Source organism: Heterodontus francisci, unplaced genomic scaffold (assembly GCF_036365525.1).
Source record: "Heterodontus francisci isolate sHetFra1 unplaced genomic scaffold, sHetFra1.hap1 HAP1_SCAFFOLD_1473, whole genome shotgun sequence".
In the NCBI taxonomy this organism is placed as follows: Eukaryota; Metazoa; Chordata; class Chondrichthyes; order Heterodontiformes; family Heterodontidae; genus Heterodontus; species Heterodontus francisci.
Genome location: NW_027140885.1, coordinates 23,994 through 51,502, shown reverse-complemented (window position 1 = coordinate 51,502; position 27,509 = coordinate 23,994). Strand labels below are relative to the sequence as shown.

The 27,509-nt window shown below is 57.0% G+C and overlaps 3 protein-coding genes across 3 annotated transcripts; 1 reads left to right on the top strand and 2 right to left on the bottom strand.

Annotated features, from left to right (window-relative positions):
• Positions 1-10: 10 nt before the first annotated feature.
• cldn12 (claudin 12) lies at positions 11-4,920 on the bottom strand. The gene is made up of 2 exons (XM_068026229.1): positions 4,820-4,920; positions 11-2,081 (listed from the first exon to the last, which is right to left on the bottom strand). Exon 2 carries the CDS (start codon positions 2,050-2,052, stop codon positions 1,312-1,314), a length of 741 nt encoding a protein of 246 aa, XP_067882330.1. The 5' UTR covers positions 2,053-2,081; positions 4,820-4,920; the 3' UTR covers positions 11-1,311.
• On the top strand, positions 4,872-14,955 carry LOC137361325 (uncharacterized). The gene is made up of 6 exons (XM_068026225.1): positions 4,872-5,028; positions 5,123-5,287; positions 9,739-9,864; positions 9,999-10,124; positions 11,610-11,754; positions 14,748-14,955. Exons 1-6 carry the CDS (start codon positions 4,872-4,874, stop codon positions 14,794-14,796), a joined length of 768 nt encoding a protein of 255 aa, XP_067882326.1. The 3' UTR covers positions 14,797-14,955.
• Positions 14,956-22,468: 7,513 nt separating this feature from the next.
• Positions 22,469-27,258, bottom strand: LOC137361327 (adenylate cyclase type 6-like; the record flags this gene model as incomplete). The annotated part of the gene is given in 5 exon segments (XM_068026228.1): positions 22,469-22,883; positions 25,075-25,200; positions 25,766-25,978; positions 26,599-26,862; positions 27,115-27,258. Coding segments are annotated over 5 exon segments (876 nt in total), but the record flags the coding sequence as incomplete, so codon positions are not given.
• Between the last annotated feature and the right edge of the window lie 251 nt (positions 27,259-27,509).

The window sequence follows — 27,509 nt, the reverse complement described above, 5'->3', positions numbered from 1 at the left end:
AAAAGCAGTGTCCTGGAAGAAAATCTTTTTATTGCACAGAAGTTTTAGGTGCACAATTTACTGACAGCGGTCACAGACCCGTGAAGCTCCGCCATTTAATAAGTCACAGGTTTTGTTTTGTTTTTTTTAAAAAAAAAGCCTACAAAATTGTTAACAAAAGATGAGCGTCAGCATCTAAAAGCTGTGGTTTTTTTCAAACTTCTCTTGAGTGGTTTTACCCTTGATCGATAATTACACACTTCCCGGAGACCCTGTCCAAAATAATAATGTGCTCCCGGCCATCCTTGTGCAAAACGGCACAATCCCAGAGGCTCTTACACTAACACTTGGATGTGCGAGTCCAAGACCCCCCACTGGCCCACACGCCCGCGGGGACCCCGTTTCCTCCCCGCCCCGCCCTGCAAAAACACAAATAAATCCCCAGCAAATGCTGCTAAAAACCTGTGGTTTAGTTTAGTTTAGAGATACAGCACTGAAACAGGCCCTTCGGCCCACCGAGTCTGTGCCGACCATCAACCACCCATTTATACTAATCCTACACTAATTCCATATTCCTACCACATCCCCACCTGTCCCTATATTTCCCTACCACCTACCTATACTAGGGGCAATTGCTAATGGCCAATTTACCCATCAACCAGCAAGTCTTTGGCATGTGGGAGGAAACCCACGCAGGTTGTTGGGGTGAGGGGTACAGACATGTTCACAGAGACGCCCCCCCCCCCCCCCCCCCACATTCTGGAGGAATCCACTCTGTCCTCACTCCCACACTTGAATGGCCGGTGGCGGCAATCTCCGAGCCCAGTTTGAAAACCAATGCTCTGCTGATCCAGTGTTAACAAATGGCACATTCTGACCATCAGCCCTTGAAAAACAATGCTGGTGGAAGCTGAAACACCAGACAATCATCATCACTTCCGCAGCTCTCACTCTCTCTCACACACAAGACACGCAATTAATACGGACTCCCCCCACCCCACCCCCCCCCACGGGTCGCCAGCCAGACATGCAGGTTCGGAATCTCCTCCACAGCACGGAGGGCCATCCTTATACTGAACTTCGTACATTAAATATCCCCCCACCCACCACCACCTGTTGGATGAATGCACAGAATTACAACCCCTTTATGAAGTTTCTGCTCCATGCCTGACACACACAAATCTGTATATAATACAAATAGAAATGGACCCCCTCAGTGCCAGGGAAGCACTAGCTGGACACAGAGCCCAACAGGAGATGTCACCCTCTCCTCATCTCATCCCATCCCATCCACCGTAAGATTGTTTCTCCCCTCACTCCCCAGCCACTCGGTCAGCGACCTTGATGTGCGACGACGGGAATATCGATTTCCAGCGTGGACAGCCTGGAGCGCCGGGAGTACGGGCCTGAAGCGTAGGTCTGGACGCTATCCGGGTAAGAGCTGAGTGGCTGCCAGAACGGTGAGGGCAGAGCCTTGCAGGCGCAATACCACAGGAAGAGGAGGACGGCGGTGAGCAGGAGGCCGGCGGCGCTGCCCAGGGCCAGGTAGGCGGCGGTGCCCACACTCCAGGCTGCCCCGTACTGCCGGTTGAGCTGGGCCGTGTGGAAGATGACCCAGAGAGAAGGGGTGAAGGTCAGGGCCGCCGACAGGAGGTACAGAGTGCCAGACACCAGGTGGCAGCCGGCGCTGTTGACCAGGCACTTCACCAGATTGACGTTGGGGATCTTGGAGCTGCAGGCTGTGTTGCACATGCCCATCGAGCAGAGCAGTGTGGCCAAGCAGGCTACCACCATGGCGAAAGGCAGGGCAAACTGCAGCACCCGCAGGTCCAGCTGGTCCAGGGTCTTATACCATCCGGCGTCGGTGAAAGCACAGTCGCGCCTGCCCTCGAAGCGCACGCACCGCGTCCACAGCCCGTCCGACACGCTGACGTTCCTGTCGTTCTTGTTGGTGGAGTACAGCCGCTGGAGACGCCACTGCGGCAGCAGCGTGGCGCCGAACAGTCCCCCGACGGATGCCAGCCCGCACAGCAGCGCCAGGACCGTGGCTGCGTGCAGGTCGTGGCAGGCCATCGTCAGGCGACACCACCACACGCCGGCACCTGGAAGGGGGAAGGACACACACCGTGACAGGGAGCAAAGGAAGGACACACATACACACCGCGACAGGAAGCACAGGAAGGACACACACACACACCGTGACAGGGAGCACAGAAAGGACACACACACACACACCGTGACAGGCAGCACAGGAAGGACACACACCGTGACAGGGAGCACAGGAAGGACACACATACACACCGTGACAGGGAGCACAGGAAGGACACACACACACACCGTGACAGGCAGCACAGGAAGGACACACACACCGTGACAGGCAGCACAGGAAGGACACACATACACACCGTGACAGGGAGCACAGGAAGGACACACATACACACCGTGACAGGAAGGACACACACACACACCGTGACAGGCAGCACAGGAAGGACACACACACCGTGACAGGGAGCACAGGAAGGACACACACACACACCGTGACAGCCAGCACAGGAAGGACACACACACACACACCGTGACAGGGAGCACAGGAAGGACACACACACACACACCGTGACAGGGAGCACAGGAAGGACACACACACACACACACACCGTGACAGGGAGCACAGGAAGGACACACACACACACCGTGACAGGGAGTACAGGAAGGACACACACACACACCGTGACAGGGAGCACAGGAAGGACACACACACTGTGACAGGGAGTACAGGAAGGACACACACACACACACACCGTGACAGGCAGCACAGGAAGGACACACACACACACTGTGACAGGGAGCACAGGAAGGACACACACACACCGTGACAGGGAGCACAGGAAGGACACACACACACCGTGACAGGGAGCACAGGAAGGACACACAGTAACAGGGAGTACAGGAAGGACACACACACACACCGTGACAGGGAGTACAGGAAGGACACACACACACACACCGTGACAGGGAGCACAGGAAGGACACACACACTGTGACAGGGAGTACAGGAAGGACACACACACACACCGTGACAGGGAGCACAGGAAGGACACACACACACACACACACACACCGTGACAGGGAGCACAGGAAGGACACACAGTAACAGGGAGTACAGGAAGGACACACACACACACCGTGACAGGGAGTACAGGAAGGACACACACACACACACCGTGACAGGGAGCACAGGAAGGACACACACACTGTGACAGGGAGTACAGGAAGGACACACACACACACCGTGACAGGCAGCACAGGAAGGACACACACACACACCGTGACAGGCAGCACAGGAAGGACACACACACTGTGACAGGGAGTACAGGAAGGACACACACACACCGTGACAGGGAGCACAGGAAGGACACACACACACACCGTGACAGGCAGCACAGGAAGGACACACACACACACCGTGACAGGCAGCACAGGAAGGACACACACACACTGTGACAGGGAGTACAGGAAGGACACACACACACCGTGACAGGGAGCACAGGAAGGACACACACACACACCGTGACAGGCAGCACAGGAAGGACACACACACACACAGTGACAGGGAGCACAGGAAGGACACACACACACACCGTGACAGGCAGCACAGGAAGGACACACACACACACACAGTGACAGGGAGCACAGGAAGGACACACACACACACCGTGACAGGCAGCACAGGAAGGACACACACACATACATACACTTTTTCCCCAGGGTGGAAGAGTCAGTTACTAGGGGACATAGGTTTAAGGTGCGAGGGGCAAAGTTTAGAGCGGATGTGCGAGGCAAGTTCTTTACACAGAGGGTGGTGAGTGCCTGGAACTTGCTGCCGGGGGAGGTGGTGGAAGCAGATACGATAGCGACGTTTAAGAGACATCTTGACAAATACATGAATAGGATGGGAATAGAGGGATACGGACCCCGGAAGTGCAGAAGGTTTTAGTTCGGGCAGGCATCAAGATCGGCGCAGGCTTGGAGGGCCGAATGGCCTGTTCCTGTGCTGTACTGTTCTTTTGATCCCAATCCCCCGGGTTTACACAGACTCACCATGGGAAACAGCACGGCTCACAAGGGGGGGGGGGGGCAGGAAGAGGCGGGGAGGGGGGATGTGGGGGGCGAGGTGGGGGATGTGGAGGGGCGAGGTGGGGGATGTGGAGGCGGGGAGGGGGGAGAAGGAGGCGGGGAAAGGGGAGAAAGGGGCGGAGGCGGGAGAATGGGGCGGGGAGGGGGAGAATGGGGCGGAGGTGGGGAGAGGGGAGAATGGGGCGGGGAGAGGGGAGAATGGGGCGGAGGTGGGGAGAGGGGAGAATGGGGCGGGGAGAGGGGAGAATGGGGCGGAGGCGGGAGAATGGGGCAGGGAGGGGGAGAATGGGGCGGAGGCGGGGAGAGGGGAGAATGGGGCGGGGAGAGGGGAGAATGGGGCGGAGGCGGGGAGAGGGGAGAATGGGGCGGGGAGAGGGGAGAATGGGGCGGAGGCGGGAGAATGGGGCGGGGAGGGGGAGAATGGGGCGGAGGCGGGGAGAGGGGAGAATGGGGCGGGGAGAGGGGAGAATGGGGCGGGGAGAGGGGAGAATGGGGCGGAGGCGGGGAGAGGGGAGAATGGGGCGGGGGCGGGGAGAGGGGAGAATGGGGCGGGGGCGGGGGCGGGGAGGGGGAGAATGGCGGGGAGGGGGGAGAAGGTGGGGGCGGGGCCTGATGGGCAGAACATTCCAGTGAAATTTAGATTAAAAGCGCTTCCCGCTCCCCTCGGTGATTGCGGTGGCGGTGGTGACGGGTTTTCAAAGCTCACCTTTCCTTTTCTCCTCAGCTTCAAACTCCAGCCTTCGCCTCCTAGGCCGCAAATGCAGGGCTTTCTCCAACCGCCGCCCGCTGGGCCCCCGACCTCCAGACCGCGGGCGCCTATTGGCCGAGCGCCCCGTCCGTCAGAGTCATTCCCGCCTCCCTTCGCTGCTGATTGGCTGGCGTCCCCCCACTCCCCCAAAGCCTCAATTCTATTGGGTACCGTGGTCTGTCAGTAAGGAAGCGGCCCCACCCCCCCTCCTCCCTCATCTCGATTGGTCGATCGTCGCTGTCAGTCCTATTGTTCAAGCAGTGCGGGGGGGGAACCGCCCACGCGCGCAGCAGATTGGCTGCCGCCGCCGTCACTCAGATGAGGACCCGCCCTCTCCTGGTCCACGGCAACCCGCGTCCCGCCCACTAAACCATCCGGTTTCTGATTGGTGGAGCGGCGCGTCGGTCAGGCGTGATGGCACAGAAGGTTGGCCCCGGTTGCTAAGGCGATGTGCGCCCGACGGCCGCGTTGCTATGGGGAGGGGGGTGGATGCTGTACGCGCCCCGCCCCCCCCAGGGCAGGGTCAGTGTGGGGGCGGGGTTCAGGGGCTGAGTGTGAGTGATGGCTCAGTTCGGCCTGACCCAGCTGGGTTACCAGCTTCCCCTCCAAGCCAGGCTCCTGCAGCCAGCCGCAGGCGAGCAGGGATGAGGGAGGGAGGGAGGGGGGGATGAGGGAGGGAGGGGGGGATGAGGGAGGGAGGGGGGGATGAGGGAGGGAGGGAGGGGGGGAGAGGGAGGGAGGGAGGGGGGGAGGGGGATGAGGGGGGAGGGGGATGATGAGGGGGGAGGGGGGGATTATGGGGGGAGAGGGGGGGAGGGGGATGATGGGAGAATGGGGAGAGAGGGAGGGGGAGAATGGGGGGATGATGGGGGGGGGATGATGGGGGGGGGGAGGGGGATGATGGGGGGGGGGAGGGGGATGAGGGAGGGAGGGAGGGAGGGGGATGAGGGGGAGGGGGAGGGGGGGATTATGGGGGGAGAGGGGGGGAGGGGGATGATGGGAGAATGGGGAGAGAGGGAGGGGGAGAATGGGGGGATGATGGGGGGGGGGATGATGGGGGGGGGGATGATGGGGGGAGAGGGAGGGGGATGATGGGGGGGGATGATGGGGGGAGAGGGAGGGGGATGATGGGGGGAGAGGGAGGGGGATGATGGGGGGAGAGGGAGAGGGAGGAGGATGATGGGGGGATGATGGGGAGAGAGGGAGGGAGGGGGATGATGGGGAGAGGGAGGGAGGGGGATGATGGGGAGAGGGGGAGGGGGATGATGGGGAGAGGGGGAGGGGGATGATGGGGGGAGAGGGAGGGAGGGGGATGATGGGGAGAGGGAGGGAGGGGGATGATGGGGAGAGGGGGAGGGGGATGATGGGGAGAGGGGGAGGGGGATGATGGGGGGAGAGGGAGGGGGATGATGGGGGGAGAGGGAGAGGGAGGAGGATGATGGCGGGATGATGGGGAGAGAGGGAGGGGGATGATGGGGGGAGAGGGAGGGGGATGATGGGGGGATGATGGGGAGAGAGGGAGAGGGATGATGGCGGGGAGAGGGAGGGGGATGATGGGGGGATGATGGGGAGAGAGGGAGAGGGATGATGGCGGGGAGAGGGAGGGGGATGATGGGGGGAGAGGGAGGGGGATGATGGGAGAATGGGGAGAGAGGGAGGGGGATAATGGGGGGATGATGGGGAGAGAGGGAGGGGGATGATGGGGGGAGAGGGAGGGCGATGATGGGGGGATGATGGGGAGAGAGGGAGAGGGATGATGGCGGGGAGAGGGAGGGGGATGATGGGGGGAGAGGGAGGGAGGGGGATGATGGGGAGAGAGGGAGGGGGATGATGGGGACAGAGGGAGGGGGATGATGGGGGGAGAGGGAGGGGGATGATGGGGGAGAGGGAGGGAGGGAGGGGGATGATGGGAGAATGGGGAGAGAGGGAGGGGGATAATGGGGGGATGATGGGGGGAGAGGGAGGGAGGGGGATGATGGGGCGATGATGGGGAGAGAGGGAGAGGGATGATGGGGGGGAGAGGGAGGGGGATGATGGGGGGGAGAGGGAGGGGGATGATGGGGGGAGAGGGAGGGAGGGGGTTGATGGGGGGAGAGGGAGGGAGGGGGATGATGGGGAGAGAGGGAGGGGGATGATGGGGAGAGAGGGTGGGGTGATGATGGGGAGAGAGGGAGGGGGATGATGGGGGGAGAGGGAGGGGGATGATGGGGGGAGAGGGAGGGGGATGATGGGGGGAGAGGGAGGGGGATGATGGGGGGATGATGGGAGAATGGAGAGAGAGGGAGGGGGATAATGGGGGGAGAATGGGGAGAGAGGGAGGGGGATAATGGGGGATGATGGGGAGAGAGGGAGGGGGATGATGGGGGGTGAGGGAGGGGCATGATGGGGGGAGAGGGGGGGGATGATGGGGGGATGATGGGGAGAGAGGGAGGGAGGGGGATGATGGGGAGAGAGGGAGGGGGATGATGGGAGAATGGGGAGAGAGGGAGGGGGATAATGGGGGGATGATGGGGAGAGAGGGAGGGGGATAATGGGGAGATGATGGGGAAAGAGGGAGGGGGATGATGGGGAGAGAGGGAGGGGGATGATGGGGGGTTGATGGGGAGAGAGGGAGGGGGATGATGGGGAGAGTGGGAGGGGGATGATGGGGAGAGAGGGAGGGGGATGATGGGGAGAGAGGGAGGGGGATGATGGGGAGAGAGGGAGGGGGATGATGGGGAGAGAGGGAAGGGGATGATGGGGGAATGATGGGGAGAGAGGGAGGGGGATGATGGGGAGAGAGGGAGGGGATGATGGGGAGAGAGGGAGGGGGATGATGGGAGAGAGGGAGGGGGATGATGGGGAGAGAGGGGGGGGGATGATGGGGAGAGAGGGAGGGGGATGATGGGGAGAGAGGGAGGGGGATGATGGGGAGAGAGGGAGGTGGATGATGGGGGGATGATGGGGAGAGAGGGAGGGGGATGATGGGGAGAGAGGGAGGGGGATGATGGGGAGAGGGGGAGGGAGGGGGATGATGGGGAGAGGGGGAGGGAGGGGGATGTTGGGGAGGGAGGGGGATGATGGGGAAGGAGGGGGATGATGGGGAAGGAGGGGGATGATGGGAAGGAGGGGGATGATGGGGAGGGGGTGGGAGGGGGGAGGGGGTGAGAGGGAGGGGGATGGGGAGGGAGGGAGGGGGAGGAGGGAGGAGGGGGGGGAATGGGGAGGGAGGGAGGGGGAGGAGGGAGGAGGGGGGGGGGAATGGGGAGAGTCCCCAAACACTGGCAGGTGTTCCTGTGACTCCTGTCACACTGACTGCATTTTACACACATCAAGAACCCACTGAGGGCGCAGGAGGCCACTTTAACCTGGCTCGGATGGTGTTGGACAGTGCAGTGCTCCCTCAGTACTGACCCTCCGACAGTGCGGCACTCCCTCAGTACTGACTCTCCGACAGTGCGGCGCTCCCTCAGTACTCACTCTCCGACAGTGCGGCACTCCCTCAGTACTGAATCTCCGACAGTGCGGCACTCCCTCAGTACTGACTCTCCGACAGTGCGGCGCTCCCTCAGTACTGACCCTCCGACAGTGAAGCACTCCCTCAGTACTGACCCTCCGACAGTGCGGGGCTCCCTCAGTACTGACACTCCGACAGTGCGGGGCTCCCTCAGTCCTGACCCTCCAACAGTGCGGCGCTCCCTCAGCACTGACCCTCCGACAGTGCGGGGCTCCCTCAGTGCTGACCCTCCGACAGTGCGGCGCTCCCTCAGCACTGACCCTCCGACAGTGCGGGGCTCCCTCAGTGCTGACCCTCCGACAGTGCGGGGCTCCCTCAGTGCTGACCCTCCGACAGTGCGGGGCTCCCTCAGCAGTGACCCTCCGACAGTGCAGCACTCCCTCAGTACCGCGGCACTCCCTCAGTACTGACCCTCCGACAGTGCAGTGCTCTCTCTGTACTGACTCTCCAACAGTGCGGCGCTCCCTCGACGCTGACCCTCCGACAAATCGGCGCTGACTGAGCACTGACCCTCCGACAGTGCAGCACTCCCTCAGTACCGCAGCACTCCCTCAGTACCTACCCTCCGACAGTGCAGTGCTCTCTCAGTACTGACCCTCCGACAGTGCAGCACTCCCTCAGTACTGACCTTCTGACAGTGCAGCACTCCCTGAGCACTGACCCTCCGACACGGCGGCGCTCCCTCAGTACTGACCCTCCGACAGTGCGGCGCTCCCTCAGTACTGACCCTCCGACAGTGCGGCGCTCCCTCAGTACTGACCCTCCGACAGTGCGGCGCTCCCTCAGTACTGACCCTCCGACAGTGCGGCGCTCCCTCAGTACTGACCCTCCGACAGTGCGGCGCTCCCTCAGTACTGACCCTCCGACAGTGCGGCGCTCCCTCAGTACTGACTCTCCGACAGTGCGGCGCTCCCTCAGTACTGACCCTCCGACAGTGCGGCGCTCCCTCAGTACTGACTCTCCGACAGTGCGGCGCTCCCTCAGTACTGACCCTCCGACAGTGCGGGGCTCCTTCAGTACTGACCCTCCGACAGTGCTGCGCTCCCTCAGTACTGACCCTCCGACAGTGCAGTGCTCTCTCTGTACTGACTCTCTGACAGGGCAGCACTCCCTCAGCACTGACCCTCCGACAGGGCGGCGCTCCCTCAGCACTGACCCTCCGACAGCATGGCGCTCCCTCTGTGTGCGGGGTTCGAACAGCTGATGGAAACACAGTCTCCTCGGCTCACCCTGTTGCTTCTCCCTTGGGCAGGCGGGATGATGGTGGGTTGTGGGGAGGTGGCCGGGGGCGGGGGGGGGGCGCCAATTAATGTACTTTTGTGCATTCAGCTACCTTTCAACAGCTGGATAACTTCCTCGTCCTTTCTCGGTTTGGCGACAGCAGAAACCGTCGGGAGTCGCGATGGAGAAGAGGCAAGAGACGACTGTCAGGTGCGCAGCAAACCGATGCTCAGTCTTCCGTCCGAGGTGGTGAATCCCTACTTACGAACGCGGGAGCAGTGCTTAGGTAACAGACCTCATTCCCCTTTCCTCCCTTTTCAAGTAATTACTGTTACGCCTTGGGGCTCCAATAGTCTCCTCTCGATTTCCGTTGCCGCTTGCTCGTCCATTATATTTCTCCACCATCTCTTTGTATTGCAGAGGAAAGCTATTTTGGCAGACTACCTCCCATATGTGATATCAACACACCACTGGAGACCATGCCCTACCACAATAAAAGCGTTGAGCAGTACACACACATGAAGAGGCTAGGGCAGCTCCCGAAGGGTGAGTCAAGCTCGGCCAGCACTGAGTGCACTCCAGCCAACCAGCTCCACGCCAATATGACCCCACCTGAATGTTAAAGGAGGGGGTGCCGCACTGTCGGAGGGTCAGTACTGAGGGAGTGCCGGCCTGTCGGAGGGTCAGTGCCGAGGGAGCGCCGCGCTGTCGGAGGGTCAGTACTGAGGGAGTGCCGGCCTGTCGGAGGGTCAGTACTGAGGGAGCGCCGCGCTGTCGGAGGGTCAGTGCCGAGGGAGCGCCGCGCTGTCGGAGGGTCAGTACTGAGGGAGTGCCGCACTGTCGGAGAGTCAGTGCTGAGGGAGCGCCGCGCTGTCGGAGGGTCAGTACTGAGGGAGTGCCGCACTGTCGGAGGGTCAGTGCTGAGGGAGCGCCGCACTGTCAGAGGGTCAGTACTGAGAGAGTGCCGCACTGTCGGAGGGTCAGTACTGAGGGAGAGCCGCCCTGTCGGAGGGTCAGTACCAAGGGAGCGCCGCACAGTCGGTGGGTCAGTACCAAGGGAGCGCCGCACAGTCGGTGGGTCAGTACTGAGGGGGCGCAGCACTGTCGGAGGGTCAGTACCGAGGGAGCGCCGCACAGTCGGAGGGTCAGGACTGAGAGAGTGCCGCACTGTCGGAGGGTCAGTACTGAGGGAGTGCCGCCCTGTCGGAGGGTCAGTGCCGAGGGAGCGCCGCACAGTCGGAGGATCAGTACTGAGGGAGCGCCGCGCTGTCGGAGGGTCAGTACTGAGGGGGCGCCGCACAGTCGGAGTGTCAGTACCGAGGGAGCGCCGCACAGTCGGAGGGTCAGTACCAAGGGAGCGCCGCACAGTCGGAGGGTCAGTACTGAGAGAGTGCCGCACTGTCGGAGGGTCAGTACTGAGGGAGTGCCGCCCTGTCGGAGGGTCAGTGCCGAGGGAGCGCCGCACAGTCGGAGGATCAGTACTGAGGGAGCGCCGCACTGTCGGAGTGTCCGTACCGAGGGAGCGCCGCACAGTCGGAGGGTCAGTACCAAGGGAGCGCCGCACAGTCGGAGGGTCAGTACTGAGGGAGCGCCGCGCTGTCGGAGGGTCAGTACTGAGGGGGCGCCGCACTGTCGGAGTGTCCGTACCGAGGGAGCGCCGCACAGTCGGAGGGTCAGTACCAAGGGAGCGCCGCACAGTCGGAGGGTCAGTACTGAGGGGGCGCCGCACTGTCGGAGTGTCAGTACTGAGGGGGCGCCGCACTGTCGGAGTGTCAGTACCAAGGGAGCGCCGCACTGTCGGAGGGTCAGTACTGAGGGAGCCCCACACTGTCGGAGGGTCAGTACTGAGGGAGCGCCGCACTCTGCATTGGTGAAGAGCTTGGTTTTTAAGACGCTGCTCTGTAACCGTGGTCTCAGGAGTGAATGAACCAGGGTGTAGTAATGCCTGGACCCCCCCTCCCTCCCTCTCTCTCTCTCCCTCCCCCAGACTCCCTCATTTCCCTCTATGGATTCATATCTATCTGCTTGCAGCTCCCAACATGCTGTATCGGGAGCCAGTAACCATCAGCCAGCAGTACGGGTGGTGGCTCCCCCGGGACCCCAAGCAGACACTGGAGAACACAGAACCCTGGACTCGGGTTGTTCGTTATCCACTAGCTCACAGCGAGATGACACGGTAAGCAAACGTATTACTGAGCCTTTCCACTGTCCTGACGTGGGATTAATGTGTGAGGCAGGAGAAGGAACATCGAATTTACACTGACCAGAACTGTACGCAGTGCTCCGAGCGTGTGTGATATGGAGAGCGGAACTGTACACAGTGCTCCAAGCGTGTGTGATATGGAGAGCAGAACTGTACGCAGTGCTCCGAGTGTGTGTGATATGGAGAGCGGAACTGTACACAGTGCTCCAAGCGTGTGTGATATGGAGAGCGGAACTGCACGCAGTGCTCCGAGTGTGTGAGATATGGAGAGCAGAACTGTACCCAGTGCTCCGAGCGTGTGTGATATGGAGAGCGGAACTGCACGCAGTGCTCCGAGTGTGTGTGATATGGAGAGCGGAACTGTACGCAGTGCTCCGAGTGTGTGAGATATGGAGAGCAGAACTGTACGCAGTGCTCCGAGTGTGTGAGATATGGAGAGCGGAACTGTACGCAGTGCTCCGAGTGTGTGAGATATGGAGAGCAGAACTGTACCCAGTGCTCTGTGCGTCTGATATGGAGAGCGGAACTGTACACAGTGCTCCGAGTGTGTGTGATATGGAGAGCAGAATTGTACGCAGTGCTCCGAGTGTGTGAGATATGGAGAGCGGAACTGTACGCAGTGCTCCGAGTGTGTGAGATATGGAGAGCAGAATTGTACGCAGTGCTCCGAGTGTGTGAGATATGGAGAGCGGAACTGTACGCAGTGCTCCGAGTGTGTGAGATATGGAGAGCGGAACTGTACCCAGTGCTCAGAGTGTGTGAGATATGGAGAGCGGAACTGTACGCAGTGCTCCGAGTGTGTGTGATATGGAGAGCGGAACTGTACCCAGTGCTCCGAGTGTGTGTGATATGGAGAGCGGAACTGTACACAGTGCTCCGAGTGTGTGTGATATGGAGAGCGGAACTGTACACAGTGCTCCGAGTGTGTGTGATATGGAGAGCGGAACTGTACACAGTGCTCCGAGTGTGTGTGATATGGAGAGCGGAACTGTACACAGTGCTCTGAGTGTGTGAGATATGGAGAGCGGAACCGTACGCAGTGCTCCGAGTGTGTGAGATATGGAGAGCGGAACTGTACACAGTGCTCCGAGTGTGTGTGATATGGAGAGCGGAACTGTACCCAGTGCTCCGAGTGTGTGTGATATGGAGAGCGGAACTGTACACAGTGCTCCGAGCGTGTGTGATATGGAGAGCGGAACTGTACACAGTGCTCCGAGTGTGTGTGATATGGAGAGCGGAACTGTACACAGTGCTCCGAGTGTGTGTGATATGGAGAGCGGAACTGTACCCAGTGCTCTGTGCATCTGATATGGAGAGCGGAACTGTACACAGTGCTCCGAGCGTGTGTGATATGGAGAGCAGAACTGTACACAGTGCTCCGAGTGTGTGTGATATGGAGAGCAGAATTGTAAGCAGTGCTCCGAGTGTGTGAGGTATGGAGAGCGGAACTGTACGCAGTGCTCCGAGTGTGTGAGATATGGAGAGCGGAACTGTACACAGTGCTCCGAGTGTGTGTGATATGGAGAGCGGAACTGTACACAGTGCTCTGAGTGTGTGAGATATGGAGAGCGGAACTGTACGCAGTGCTCCGAGCGTGTGTGATATGGAGAGCGGAACTGTACACAGTGCTCCGAGTGTGTGTGATATGGAGAGCGGAACTGTACACAGTGCTCTGAGTGTGTGAGATATGGAGAGCGGAACTGTACGCAGTGCTCCGAGTGTGTGAGATATGGAGAGCGGAACTGTACACAGTGCTCCGAGTGTGTGTGATATGGAGAGCGGAACTGTACCCAGTGCTCTGTGCGTCTGATGTGGAGAGCGGAACTGTACCCAGTGCTCTGTGCGTCTGATTTGGAGAGCGGAACTGTACCCAGTGCTCCGAGTGTGTGTGATATGGAGAGCGGAACTGTACGCAGTGCTCCGAGTGTGTGTGATATGGAGAGCGGAACTGTACACAGTGCTCTGTGCGTCTGATGTGGAGAGCGGAACTGTACGCAGTGCTCTGTGCGTCTGATGTGGAGAGCGGAACTGTACGCAGTGCTCTGAGTGTGTGTGATATGGAGAGCGGAACTGTACGCAGTGCTCCGAGTGTGTGTGATATGGAGAGCGGAACTGTACCCAGTGCTCTGTGCGTCTGATGTGGAGAGCGGAACTGTACCCAGTGCTCTGTGCGTCTGATGTGGAGAGCGGAACTGTACCCAGTGCTCCGAGTGTGTGTGATTTGGAGAGCGGAACTGTACCCAGTGCTCTGTGCGTCTGATATGGAGAGCGGAACTGTACACAGTGCTCCGAGCGTGTGTGATATGGAGAGCGGAACTGTACACAGTGCTCCGAGTGTGTGTGATATGGAGAGCGGAACTGTACACAGTGCTCCGAGCGTGTGTGAAATGGAGAGCGGAACTGTACCCAGTGCTCCGAGTGTGTGTGATATGGAGAGCGGAACTGTACCCAGTGCTCTGTGCATCTGATATGGAGAGCGGAACTGTACACAGTGCTCCGAGCGTGTGTGATATGGAGAGCGGAACTGTACCCAGTGCTCTGTGCGTCTGATATGGAGAGCGGAACTGTACACAGTGCTCCGATTGTGTGTGATATGGAGAGCGGAACTGTACGCAGTGCTCCGAGTGTGTGAGATATGGAGAGCAGAACTGTACCCAGTGCTCCGAGTGTGTGTGATATGGAGAGCGGAACTGTACCCAGTGCTCCGAGTGTGTGAGATATGGAGAGCAGAACTGTACGCAGTGCTCCGAGTGTGTGTGATATGGAGAGCGGAACTGTACCCAGTGCTCCGAGTGTGTGTGATATGGAGAGCGGAACTGTACCCAGTGCTCCGAGTGTGTGTGATATGGAGAGCGGAACTGTACAAGGACGTTGTAATTACCAGAATAACCAGGGAGCTCGGGTTCGAACTTCCTGATTTCCCTTAACCAAACAGGGTGGCCCATCCATGTGTTTTATCTGCACAGGTACGTGAACAGTATGGCACTGACAAACCCCATGTTCTGGTTATACTGATCCAGTGCACACGCCCCGCCCCAACTTTCTAGTGGAGGGATATCGTTTCCAGACAGAAGGGTCCCAGATGCTCCTTCCCCCCCTCCTGACTATTCCAGAATGCCGTCGCTGGTTGTTAACCTTCTGGGATGCGGGTGAGTGAGAAAAAAACATCACTTCAACGGCCGTTGTCAAGACACCGATTGTAAATATTAAATTGTGCGAAAGCACTTCCAATAAAAGGTTTGTGTTTCACAAAATGGCGCCTGCGAATCACAGTTCCGTTTAACCATTTACAGGCACCAGCTGTGTCCCATTTCTGGGCCCCGCACTTGAGGGAGGGTGTCGAGGCCTCGGACGGGAGAAGATGGACCAGGATGATCCCGGGGGGACGAGGGGCTTCGGTTAATGCGGAGAGACTGGGAGAAGCTGGGATTGTTCTTCCTCGGAGCAGAGAAGGTCAAGGGGGAGATTTAATGGAGGCCTTCGGATAGAGTAGAGAGAGAGGGAGAAACTGTTTCCGGTGGCGGGGAGGGTCGGTAACCAGAGAGACACAGATTTAAGATAATCGGTAAAAGAACCAGGGGTGGGGGGGGGGAGAGGAGGAGAATTTTTTTTTAAACACGGTGAGTTGCTGTGATCTGGAACGCGCTGCCTGAAAGGGCGGTGGAAGCAGATTCAATAGTAACTTTCAAAAGGGGGGGAATTGGATAAATACTGGAAGGGGGGAAAATTTTCAGGGATGTGGGGGGTGGGGGAGAATGGGAACTAATTGGAAAGATCTTTCAAAGATGGATGACTCCTGCACCTGTTTCCTTGTAACTTCCCTGTCCTTCCTATAACGGGTCATGTCCCAGAATCCAGGCAGTATCTCGCTCAACAGCAGCAGAGAGAGAGGTTGACATAAACCCGAGCACCATGGATTCATGGCAGCAAGTTGGCACATGTTGGTTAACTACATACTAACGTACCGGGTGTGAGTTGCATTGCCAGTATATCACAGCTACACAACATTGACACTAGAAGGAGCTCTCTCACAACAACACCAACAATATTGGGGCAGGGCAGTCAATGAGGACATGTTTTTGTTGGTGAATTTTACACTCATCGAGTAACGAGTGTTAGTCGTCAGGTAACAGAACTCACTATTTCAGAGACTGGTTAGATACAGAGTAAAGCTCCCTCTACACTGTCCCCCATCAAACACTCCCAGGACAGGTACAGCACGGGGGGTTAGATACAGAGTAAAGCTCCCTCCATACTGTCCCCCATCAAACACTCCCAGGACAGGTACAGCACGGGGGGTTAGATACAGAGTAAAGCTCCCTCCATACTGTCCCCCATCAAACACTCCCAGGACAGGTACAGCACGGGGGGTTAGATACAGAGTAAAGCTCCCTCTACACTGTCCCCATCAAACGCTCCCAGGACAGGTACAGTACGGCGGGTTAGATACAGAGTAAAGCTCCCTCTATACTGTCCCCCATCAAACACTCCCAGGACAGGTACAGCACGGGGGGTTAGATACAGAGTAAAGCTCCCTCCATACTGTCCCCCATCAAACACTCCCAGGACAGGTACAGCACGGGGGGGGTTAGATACAGAGTAAAGCTCCCTCTACACTGTCCCCCATCAAACACTCCCAGGACAGGTACAGCACGGGGGGTTAGATACAGAGTAAAGCTCCCTCTACACTATCCCCATCAGGTAGAGGGGCTGAATGGCCTCCCCCCGCTCCTGTAACTGCGAAGCAACGGCGTATTTGTTGGCGTTGAGTGTGTTGCCAGTCCCACTGCCAAGTGGTTACCAAGCCAACGGTGTCCCTCCTTGTTTATGTGTCGGAGGCGACGGCCCTGATAAAACAGTCGCCCCAAGGTCAGCGTCAGCGCTCGCTGTCTGCCCTTTCCTCAACCGTGCCCTGAGGCTTTGGGCCTTGTCTGCCCATCAGACAGGAACAGCGGCTTTCCTGCTCTCTCTCCTGCGGCCTGGGGACGGTTTCATCAGCCTTCATTTTGCGTTACGAGCTTCCCGATCTGCTGCTGGAGGAGGAGGGGTGGGGGGGGGGGGGGGGGCGCGGGCGGCTTTCACCCGACTCGGTGTGGTCTGAATCTGAACTGACCACTCTGCCCCTGGAAATTCCCACACAGCTGCAGTGAGAGCTGTAAAATCCTTGCTCCCCTCCCACGTCCTCTTCCAGTGTTTCCCCCCCCCCCCCCCACAAACAACACCAGTGAGACGGGAGCCATGGCATCAAACTCACAGCACAGAAACAGACCATTCGGCCCATCTACTCCGTGCCGGTGTTTCTGCTCCACACGAGCCTCCTCCCGCCCCTTACCTCATCTCCCCCAATCACCCTATCCTTCTATTCCTTTCTCCCTCGTGTATTCATCCAGCTTCCCCTCCCGCCCCCCTTTAAATGCATCTACGCAGTTCGCCTCAATCCACTCCCTGTGACAGCAAGTCCCACATTCTCTGGGTAAAGAAGTTTCTCCCGAAAAATAAAACAGATATAAATTTAGAAAGACAGTCTGCTTTTTTATTTTTGAATGTCCGTGATAGAATCTGAATATAATCCCCATTCTCTACTACTAACTTGCCTTTGGCCCTCTATGCGTGGCTCATACAGGAAATTATACTCCATACAATACATTTTTTTTTAAAACTCCGGAGTGAGGGATACAGCGATGGTCCTGGAGTTGCATTGTAGACGCCATCAACAAACAAAATCAAATTAAAATAATAAAACATGTCTTGGCATGGTAATAGTGAGTAGATTCTGGTTTTAAAAGATTAAATTAAATACAAGCAATAGTCTCTGCAGACACGTCAGGTATCGAGTTAGTGTTTGGCATTGACGCTCAAATACCTCACGGAACGAGCAAGATTCAAACTTTTTCTCTCTCTCTCTCTCCTCTCTTCCTTGCACCTGCAGGTAAATCCATCTCCTGGGGGCCAGAGTTCCCGATCGTTCCTCGTGTAAACATCTCAGTGTCCCATGTTAGGAAGGGCTGGTGAATTGAGAGGGAGCGCAAGACCGGGCGGGAGAGAGGGGGAGTGAGACAGGGATTGTCAGAGAGAGGGAGGGAGTGAGAGAGATAGCGAGAGGGGGAGTGAGAGACAGACAGGGACTGTGAGAGAAAGGAGTGAGAGAGATAGAAAGAGGGAGTGAGAGATAGAGACAGGGACAGTGTGAGTGTTAGAGATAGAGGCAGGACTGTGAGAGAGAGGGGGAGCGAGAGATAGAGGCAGGGATAGTTAGAGAAATAGAGACAGGGACTGTGAGAGAGAGAGTGAGAGCTAGAGACAGGGACTGAGAGAAAGGGAGTGAGAGAGATAGAAAGAGGGAGTGAGAGAGATGGAGACAGGGACAGTGTGAGTGTTTGAGATAGAGGCAGGGGCTGTGAGAGATAGAGGCAGGGATAGTTAGAGAAATAGAGACAGGGACTGAGAGAGAGAAAGTGAGAGATAGAGACAGGGACTGAGAGAGAGAAAGTGAGAGATAGAGACAGGGACTGTGAGAGAGGGGGGGAATGAGAGATAGAGGCAGGGAGTGAGAGATAGAGACAGAGATTGTGAGAGAGAGGGAGTGAGAGAGATAGAGACAGGGACTGTGAGAGGGAGTGAGAGAGATAGACGGACTGGTGAGAGAGAGGTAGAGACAGGGATTGTGAGAGGGAGTGAGAGAGATAGAGACAGGGACAGTGTGAGTGTTAGAGATAGAGACAGGGACTGAGAGAGAGAGGGAGGGAGGGAGAGATAGAGGCAGGGATAGTTAGAGAAATAGAGACAGGGACTGTGTGAGAGGGAGCGAGAGATAGAGACATGGACTGAGAGAGAGGGAGTGAGATTGATAGAGACAGGGAACGTGTGAGAGAGAGAGAGACAGGGATTATGTGAGAGAGAGAGATAGAGACAGGGAGTGAGATAGAGTGAGGGAGAGACATGGACTGTGAGAGAGGGAGTGAGATTGATAGAGACAGGGATCGTATGCGAGAGGGAGTGAGAGAGCACGACAGAAATATGGAGAGAGAGGGATGTGAGAGAGATAGAGACAGGGACAATGGACTGTGAGAGAGAGGGAGTGGGAGAGAGAGAGAGAGAGAGAGAGAGGGGTCTGTGAGAGAGTGTGTACGAACATACAAGTTAGGAGGAGATCATGGCTGATCTGATTGTAACCTTGACTCCACATTGCTGCCTCCACCCCGATAACCTTCCACCCCTTGCTCATTAAGAATCTATCTACCTCTGCCTAGAAATATTCAAAGACTCTCCTTCCACTGCCTTTTGAGGAAGAGAATTCCAAAGACCTCACGACCCTCTGAGAGAAAAAATTTCTCCTCATCTCCGAGTTAAATGGGTGACCCCCTATTTTTAAAACAGTGACCCCTGATTTGAGATTCTCCCACAAGGGGAAACATCCTTTCCACATTCACCCTGCCAAGACCCCTCAGAATCTTATATGTTTCAAAAGAGTGTGAGAGAGAGAGAGTGTGTGTGCGCAAGAGACAGTGTTGAGAGAGAGTGTATGTGCGCAAGAGACAGTATGTGAGAGAGACAAAGACAGTGTGAGAGTGTGAGAGAGAGAGACTGTGTGTGCGCAAGAGACAGTATGTGAGAGAGACAAAGACAGTGTGAGAGTGTGAGAGGAGAGAGACTATGTGCGCGCAAGAGACAGTGTGAGAGAGAGAGAGAGTGTATGTGCGAGAGACAAAGACAGTGTGAGAGTGTGAGAGTGTGAGAGAGAGAGAGAGACTGTGTGTGCGCGCAAGAAACAGTGTGAGAGAGAGAGTGTATGTGCGCAAGAGACAGTATGTGAGAGACAAAGACAGTGTGAGAGAGAGAGAGAGAGAGTGTGTGCTTGAGAGACAGTATGAGAGAGAGAGAGTGTATGTGCGCAAGAGACAGTATGTGAGAGAGACAAAGACAGTGTGAGAGAGAGAGTGTGCGTGCGCAAGAGACAGTATGTGAGAGACAAAGACAGTGTGAGAGAGAGAGTGTATGTGCGCAAGAGACAGTATGTGAGAGACAGAGACAGTGTGAGAGAGAGAGAGAGAGTGTGTGCGTGAGAGAGAATGACAGTGTGAGAGTGTATGTGCTCAAGAGACAGTATGTGAGAGACAAAGACAGTGTGAGAGAGAGAGAGTGTATGTGCGCAAGAGACAGTATGTGAGAGAGAGAGAGAGTGTGTGCGCGCAAGAGACAGTGTGAGAGAGAGAGAGTGTATGTGCGCAAGAGACAGTATGTGAGAGACAAAGATAGTGTGAGAGAGAGAGAGTGTATGTGCGCAAGAGACAGTATGTGAGAGAGACAAAGACAGTGTGAGAGAGAGAGTGTGTGCGCGCAAGAGAGTGTGAGAGGAGAGAGAGTGTATGTGCGCAAGAGAGTGTGAGAGAGAGAGAGTGTATGTGCGCAAGAGACAGTATGTGAGAGACAAAGATAGTGTGAGAGAGAGAGAGTGTATGTGCGCAAGAGACAGTATGTGAGAGAGACAAAGACAGTGTGAGAGAGAGAGTGTGTGCGCGCAAGAGAGTGTGAGAGAGAGAGAGTGTATGTGCGCAAGAGAGTGTGAGAGAGAGAGAGAGTGTATGTGCGCAAGAGACAGTATGTGAGAGACAAAGACAGTGTCAGAGAGAGTGAGAGAGAGAGAGAGAGAGTGTGTGCGCAAGAGAGTGTGAGAGAGAGAGAGTGTATGTGCGCAAGAGACAGTATGTGAGAGAGACAAAGACAGTGTGAGAGAGAGAGTGTGTGCGCGCAAGAGAGTGTGAGAGAGAGAGAGTGTATGTGCGCAAGAGACAGTATGTGAGAGACAAAGACAGTGTCAGAGAGAGTGAGAGAGAGAGAGAGTGTGCGCAAGAGGCAGTAAGTGAGAGACAAAGACAGTGTGAGAGTGAGAGAGAGACAGCAAGAGAGAGAGAGACAAAGACAGTGAGAGAAAGAGTGTGAAAGACAGAGAGGAGGGAGAGATAAATGGAGTGCACGTGGAGAGGGAGGAGAAAGAGAGGGGGAACGGAGAGATAGATAGAATGCGAGAGAGAAGGGGAACAGAGGGGAAAAAGTGAGGCCATTTGGCCCACTGTACCTGTGCCAGCTCTTTGAAGGAACTATCCAATTAGTCCCCACTCTCCTTTTCCAGCGTCCTTGCCCGGCATGCTTTTGACGCCGTGAAGAATACCCCAGCCGAGCGAGGGCGAAATTCCTTTTCCCTTATAGCCTGCCGCCTTTCCAAAATACTCTTGCAGCCACCCGCTCCCTGATACCGGAAAAGGAATCCCACCGGTAACTTTCCCCTCTGGAGATCCCGTACCCTGGCCCTCTCGAATCATCGCCCCTCCCTAAACGCCCACTTCTCCCAAGGGCAGTAGTCCAATCGGAAAAAACCTTTGGCACAGTTCGACCCCAAGGCCCCCCACCCGGTTACAAATGCCGACGTAAAATGAAAATGGTAAGAGCCAAACACTTGAGGACGGGGAGTTTGGGGCGGGGCGGGGGGGGGGGGGGGGTGGACAGAGAGAGAGAGCAAAGGGGGGGGGAGAGAGAGAACAAAGGGGAGGGAGGGAGAGAGAGAGAGCAAAGGGGAGGGAGAGAGAGGGAGGGAGGGAGAGAGCAAAGGGGAGGAGGGAGGGAGGAGAGGGAGGGAGAGAGAGCAAAGGGAGGAGAGAGAGGGAGGGAGGGAGAGAGCAAAGGGGAGGGAGGGAGAGAGAGGGAGGGAGAGAGAGCAAAGGGGAGGGAGGGAGAGAGAGGGAGGAGGGAGAGAGAGAGAGAGCAAAGGGAGGGAGGGAGGGAGAGAGCAAAGGGGAGGGAGGGAGGGAGGGAGAGAGAGCAAAGGGGAGGGAGAGAGAGGGAGGGAGGGGGGGAGGGAGAGAGCAAAGGGGAGGGAGGGAGGGGAGGGAGAGCGAGCAAGGGGAGGGAGAGAGAGAGCAAAGGGGAGGGAGGGAGAGCGAGCAAAGGGGAGGAGGGAGGGAGAGAGAGAGAGCAAAGGGGAGGGAGAGAGAGAGAGCAAAGGAGAGGGGGGGAGGGAGAGAGCAAAAGGGAGGGAGGGAGGGAGGGAGAGAGCAAAGGGGAGGGAGAGAGGGAGAGAGAGAGAGCAAAGGGGAGGGAGGGAGAGAGAGGGAGGGAGGGAGAGAGAGGGAGGGAGGGAGAGAGCAAAGGGGAGGGAGGAGGGAGAGAGAGAGAGGGAGGGAGGGAGGGAGAGGGAGGGAGGGAGGGAGGGAGAGGGAGGGAGGGAGGGAGGGAGGGAGAGGGAGGGAGGGAGGGAGAGGGAGGGAGGGAGGGAGAGGGAGGGAGAGAGAGGGAGGGAGGAGGGAGGGGGGGGAGGGAGAGAGCAAAGGGGAGGCAGGGAGGGAGGGAGAGAGAGCAAAGGGGAGGGAGGGAGAGAGGGTGCAATTGGGTACGGGTTGGCTCGGAGTTTGTGCAAGTCAGCGGAGGAGTGACCAACGCGGCCAGTCGCAAGTACAGAAAGTCCCCGTGAACTCGTCTCCTCATCGCTGTCCGGCCATAGCTCTCCAGGTGCCGGTCGCTTTGCGGGGATCTGCCCCAGCCTCCTCACTCCCCTCTCCCCAACCCCCCTCCACCACCCGATCTCTTCCCCTCCGCCCCCCACTCCCCGTCGTCTTCTTTGGTCAAGTCCCCAAGAGATCAGTTGCCGAGCCCAAAAATAAAATGCTGGAAAACCCCCCCCCCCCCTCCCCCCAATAATAATAATAAATAAGTCACTTTTCAGATCATTTTAAAAAGTATCATCTCCCGTGCTGCGAAATTCTTCCACTGCCACATGGGAATAATCTTCACAGAAGATGCTTCCACTCCAGTACATAAGATTCAGGCACCTTTTTTTATATATATATATATATATATATATATATATATATATCTTTGGACCTCCTGAATATCTTTCGGAAAAGCATCGCCTTGTCGAGATGGATCCGGCAGCTTCTTCATGCTCCCCGCCTCCGTTCTGCTCTCCCTCCGAATCCCTGCTAACTGTTGGCCGGACCCTGGGTCAGGAAATAGGTCATCATCTCCCCTTTGCCTTTTACCTTGACAAGCCCACGGCACTGTAGGCAGTAACCCTTGGCAGCCAGGACTTGCTGCATGTCCCCCGTCACCTGGAAAGAGAGAGACGGAGAGGCAATTATTAGTGATGGTGCACCGGCCGTACCTCTCCTTCACCTCTCGGGACGCTGGTGGGTTCGAGGCTCCGCTCCAGCGCCCCGGGCACTAGCATCTGGGTCTGACGCTCCCAAGTGCCATTACTGAGGGAGCGCCGCGCTGTCGGAGGGTCAGCGCTGAGGGGAGCGCCGCGCTGTCGCAGGGTCAGTGCTGAGGGAGCGCCGCGCTGTCGGAGGGTCAGCGCTGAGGGAGCGCCGCGCTGTCGCAGGGTCAGCGCTGAGGGAGCGCCGCGCTGTCGCAGGGTCAGTGCTGAGGGAGAGCCGCGCTGTCGGAGGGTCAGCACTGAGGGAGTGCCATGCTGTTGGAGGGTCAGCGCTGAGGGAGCGCCGCACTGTCTGAGGGTCAGCGCTGACGGAGCGCCGCGCTGTCGCAGGGTCAGTGCTGAGGGAGCGCCGTGCTGTCGGAGGGTCAGCGCTGAGGGAGCGCCGCGCTGTCGGAGGGTCAGCGCTGAGGAAGCGCCGTGCTGTCGGAGGGTCAGCGCTGAGGGAGCGCCTCACTGTCGGAGGGTCAGCGCTGAGGGAGCGCCGCACTGTCGGAGGGTCAGCGCTGAGGGAGCACCGCACTGTCAGAGGGTCAGCGCTGAGGGAGCACCGCACTGTCGGAGGGTCAGTGCTGACACAGAGCAGGAGGAAGCCATTCAGCCGCAACGAGCCTGTTCTGCTATTCAATCGGATCAAGGCTGATCTGTATCTTAACTCCATCTTACCCACCTTAGTCTCGTAAACCTTAATACCCTTTACCCAACAAAAATCTATCCATCTCAGAAATTTCCAACTGACTCCCGGCTGCGACAGCTTTTTGGGAGAGAGAGTTCCAGATTTCCACTCCCCTTTGTATGAAGAAGTGCGTCCTGACATCACCCCCTGAAGAGGCCTGACTCTCATTATTTCAGCGAGTGAGCGGTCAGTCGGTGGAACAGGGCTCCCCGGGGAGATGGTAGTAGCTGGTAATACTGATTCATTGAAACTGGAGGGATTTCGTTCAGAGAATGACGCTTTTGGACGCACTGCGTCAGCAATCCGGGAAGACACTTAAGTGTTTTGGGAGGAACTTTGGATTCTGCATCATCAGGGGCAGGTAGGGAGGTGGTTCCCTCGCCTCGCGTCTCGCTTTGCTGTTGACGAATCAATAAGGGATCGATCACTCTAATCAGTCAATAACTGCATTATCATCGTATCATGGGACTGCCAGGAGGGTAGAATGCAATCTAGATAGACTGAACTTCAATTGTCTGGCAGTTCCAACAGGATTAGAATAGATAGGAGTGAGTTTTGATACAGCAAACACCAGGTGCCTGGTACAATGGGCAGTGCAGTAATGTGTTCCTGTCACCCAGCCTGCATGTCCTCGTGTGCAACACACATCCAGACTGTGTATTCCTGTGTAATGCTGTGTGTACCACACTCCCAGCCTGTGGATTCCCGTGTGTAACACACACACCCAGCCTGCATATCTGTGTGTGTAACACACACACCCAGCCTGCACATTTGTGTGTAACACGCACACCCAGCCTGCATATTTGTGTGTAACACGCACACCCAGCCTGCATATTTGTGTGTAACACACACACCCAGCCTGCACATTTGTGTGTAACACACACACCCAGCCTGCATATTTGTGTGTAACACACACACCCAGCCTGCATATTTGTGTGTAACACACACACCCAGCCTGCATATTTGTGTGTAACACGCACACCCAGCCTGCATATTTGTGCGTAACACGCACACCCAGCCTGCATATTTGTGTATGATGCACACCCAGCCTGCTTATGCTCGTGTGTAATGCACACCCAGCCTGTGTATTCCCATGTGTAAAACACACCCAGCCTGCATATTTGTGTGTGTAATGCGCAACCAGCCTGTGTATCCCCGTGTGTAATGCACACCCGGCCTGCGTATCCCCGTGTGTAATGCACACCCAGCCTGCGTATCCCCGTGTGTAATGCACACCCAGCCTGCATATCCCCGTGTGTAATGCACACCCAGCCTGCGTATCCCCATGTGTAATGCACACCCAGCCTGCGTATCCCCGTGTGTAATGCACACCCAGCCTGTGTATCCCCGTGTGTAATGCACACTCAGCCTGCGTATTGTTCTCCGACACACATTGACAGCAAGCTCTGACCTGAATCTTGTTGGGAATGCCTGTACTGTCCATGCGACTGGCCACGTTCACAGTGTTCCCCCAGATATCATATTGAGGTTTCCGAGCTCCGATTACACCGGCCACCACTGGCCCAATGTTCAGATCCTGAGGGAAGAAGAGAGAATGAGTCAGAGAGAGTGCCTCAGCGAGGATTACAGAGCTCGGATGTACGATAAAACTGAAAGGACTCGCGTTCCTCCAGCGGTTTCACCAGCTCAGGAGGCCCCAAAGCACCTCACAGCCGATGGGAGGACATTTTCTGAAGTGTGGTCACTGTTGTACTGTACGAAACGTGGCAGCCAACTTGCGCACAGCAAGGTCCCACAAAACCGCAATCTGATAAATGAGTGGAAAATCTGTTTTTCAGTGATGTTGGTTGAGGGATAAATATCGGCCCCAGGACACCGGGGAGAGCTCCCGCCTGCTCGTCATCAAAGTTGTGGCCGTGGGGTCTCTTACATCCAACTGAGGGAGCAGACGGGGGCCTCAGTTTAACGTCTCGTGCGACAGACGAGCCCTCCGACGGCGCGGCGCTCCCTCGGTGCTGACCCTCCGACAGTGCGCGAGTGAGAAGGTGTGTGTGAGAGTGAGTGAGTGAGTGTGAGAGAGAGAGAGTTTGAGCGCGAGTGCATGCGAGAGGGTCTGAGCGTGTGCAAAGATCCTGACGCACTCACTCACCGATTTTCATTTGGAAGTTGTTGAAGGAGTGCTCGTTAATATATTTCATCTGCTCCATCAGCCGGGTGGAATAGTCTGCCAGTGCCATGATGTGTGACTTTCCAACCTTGTCATACGTGGAGTCATTGAGACCGGAGGCTGCCATGTAGGTACTGCCGATAGTTTTAATCTTCTCCAGCTGCCTGAACTGCTCCTCGCTGATAATCTGTCAGCAAAGGACAACCAAATTAAACGCCCTCCGCCTCGAGAGACATCCCCCCTCTCCCTCCAAACCCCTCCGACATCTCCCCTCTCTCCCTCCAAACCCCTCCGACATCTCCCCCTCTCTCCCTCCAAACCCCTCCGACATCTCCCCCTCTCTCCCTCCAAACCCCTCCGACATCTCCCCCTCTCTCCCTCCAAACCCCTCCGACATCTCCCCTCTCTCCCTCCAAACCCCTCCGACATCTCCCCCTCTCTCCCTCCAAACCCCTCCGACATCTCCCCTCTCTCCCTCCAAACCCCTCCGACATCTCCCCTCTCTCCCTCCAAACCCCTCCCACATCTCCCCCTCTCTCCCTCCAAACCCCTCCGACATCTCCCCTCTCTCCCTCCAAACCCCTCCGACATCTCCCCCTCTCCCTCCAAACCCCTCCGACATCTCCCCTCTCCCTCCAAACCCCTCCGACATCTCCCCTCTCCCTCCAAACCCCTCCGACATCTCCCCTCTCTCCCTCCAAACCCCTCCGACATCTCCCCTTTCTCCCTTCAAACCCCTCCCACACAGACAGACATGCACACAGACGTTCACTCCCGCGCCCACGTACCCAGAACCCATCTACTCACCTCGTCGAAGTCGGCGATGATTTCATTCAGCAGTCGGAGACACTCCACGCCCTCATTGTTTGCCTCCAGTTCCACGTAAAACTCGGAGAAGTTGCTGATGGAGGCGAACATGACTGCCACGCACTCGCACGACTGGTAATACAGCTCGTCGTTGCGACGCTCGCGAGCGAGGAAGTGGGCCGCCACGTCCTTGGGCAGGATGTTGTGAAGCAGCCGCCGATTGTAAGCCTGGAGTTCCTCCATCTCCTCCTTCTCCTCTGTGGCCTGGACGGATGAAAGAGAGCGATAGGACTCTACCAGCCAAGTGGAACAAGCCTGGTGTGCAAAAGGCTGCCCTCGTAATCTAACCCTTTAGCAGCCAGCGATCAGATTAAAACATCAGCCGGGTATGGTCACTCACAACAATTCCACTCATGTAGGAAGTGATCCTCCCCTCTTCACCATCCCCAGCCTCCGCTCCCCCCACCCCCACCAAACCCACTCTCCCGGGGGAATATAAAGAGAGATTTCCCCCACCTGCAGTTTCCAGAGAAAGTCCAGTCGAGCCGTGGACTCCACTTGCTGTGCGTGCAGATACAGAGCCAGAATGAAGACCAGCAGGATAACGGGAGTCACGTACTTCAGCGGGACCTTGGTGCGAATCTCCGAGCTGTCCGAGAGGGAGATCGCGGATCAGAGATATAATACACACACTCTGTGAGACACCCACCCTCAGCATAGACCATCAGTTATAATACACACACACACCCTCAATATAGAATCTCAGTTATAATAGACACACACACCCAATATAGAATCTTAGTTATAATAGACACACACACCCAATATAGAATCTTAGTTATAATAGACACACACACCCCAATATAGAATCTTAGTTATAATACACACACACACTCAATATAGAATCTCAG

Coding starts and splice junctions, on each gene's coding strand:
- cldn12 (XM_068026229.1), bottom strand. CDS start 2,052: ATGGCCTGCCACGACCTGCACGCAGCCACGGTCCTGGCGCTGCTGTGC.
- LOC137361325 (XM_068026225.1), top strand. CDS start 4,872: ATGCAGGGCTTTCTCCAACCGCCGCCCGCTGGGCCCCCGACCTCCAGA. Junction 10,125..11,609: donor GCTAGGGCAGCTCCCGAAGG/GTGAGTCAAGCT, acceptor ATCTGCTTGCAG/CTCCCAACATGCTGTATCGG. Junction 11,755..14,747: donor GCTCACAGCGAGATGACACG/GTAAGCAAACGT, acceptor TTATCTGCACAG/GTACGTGAACAGTATGGCAC.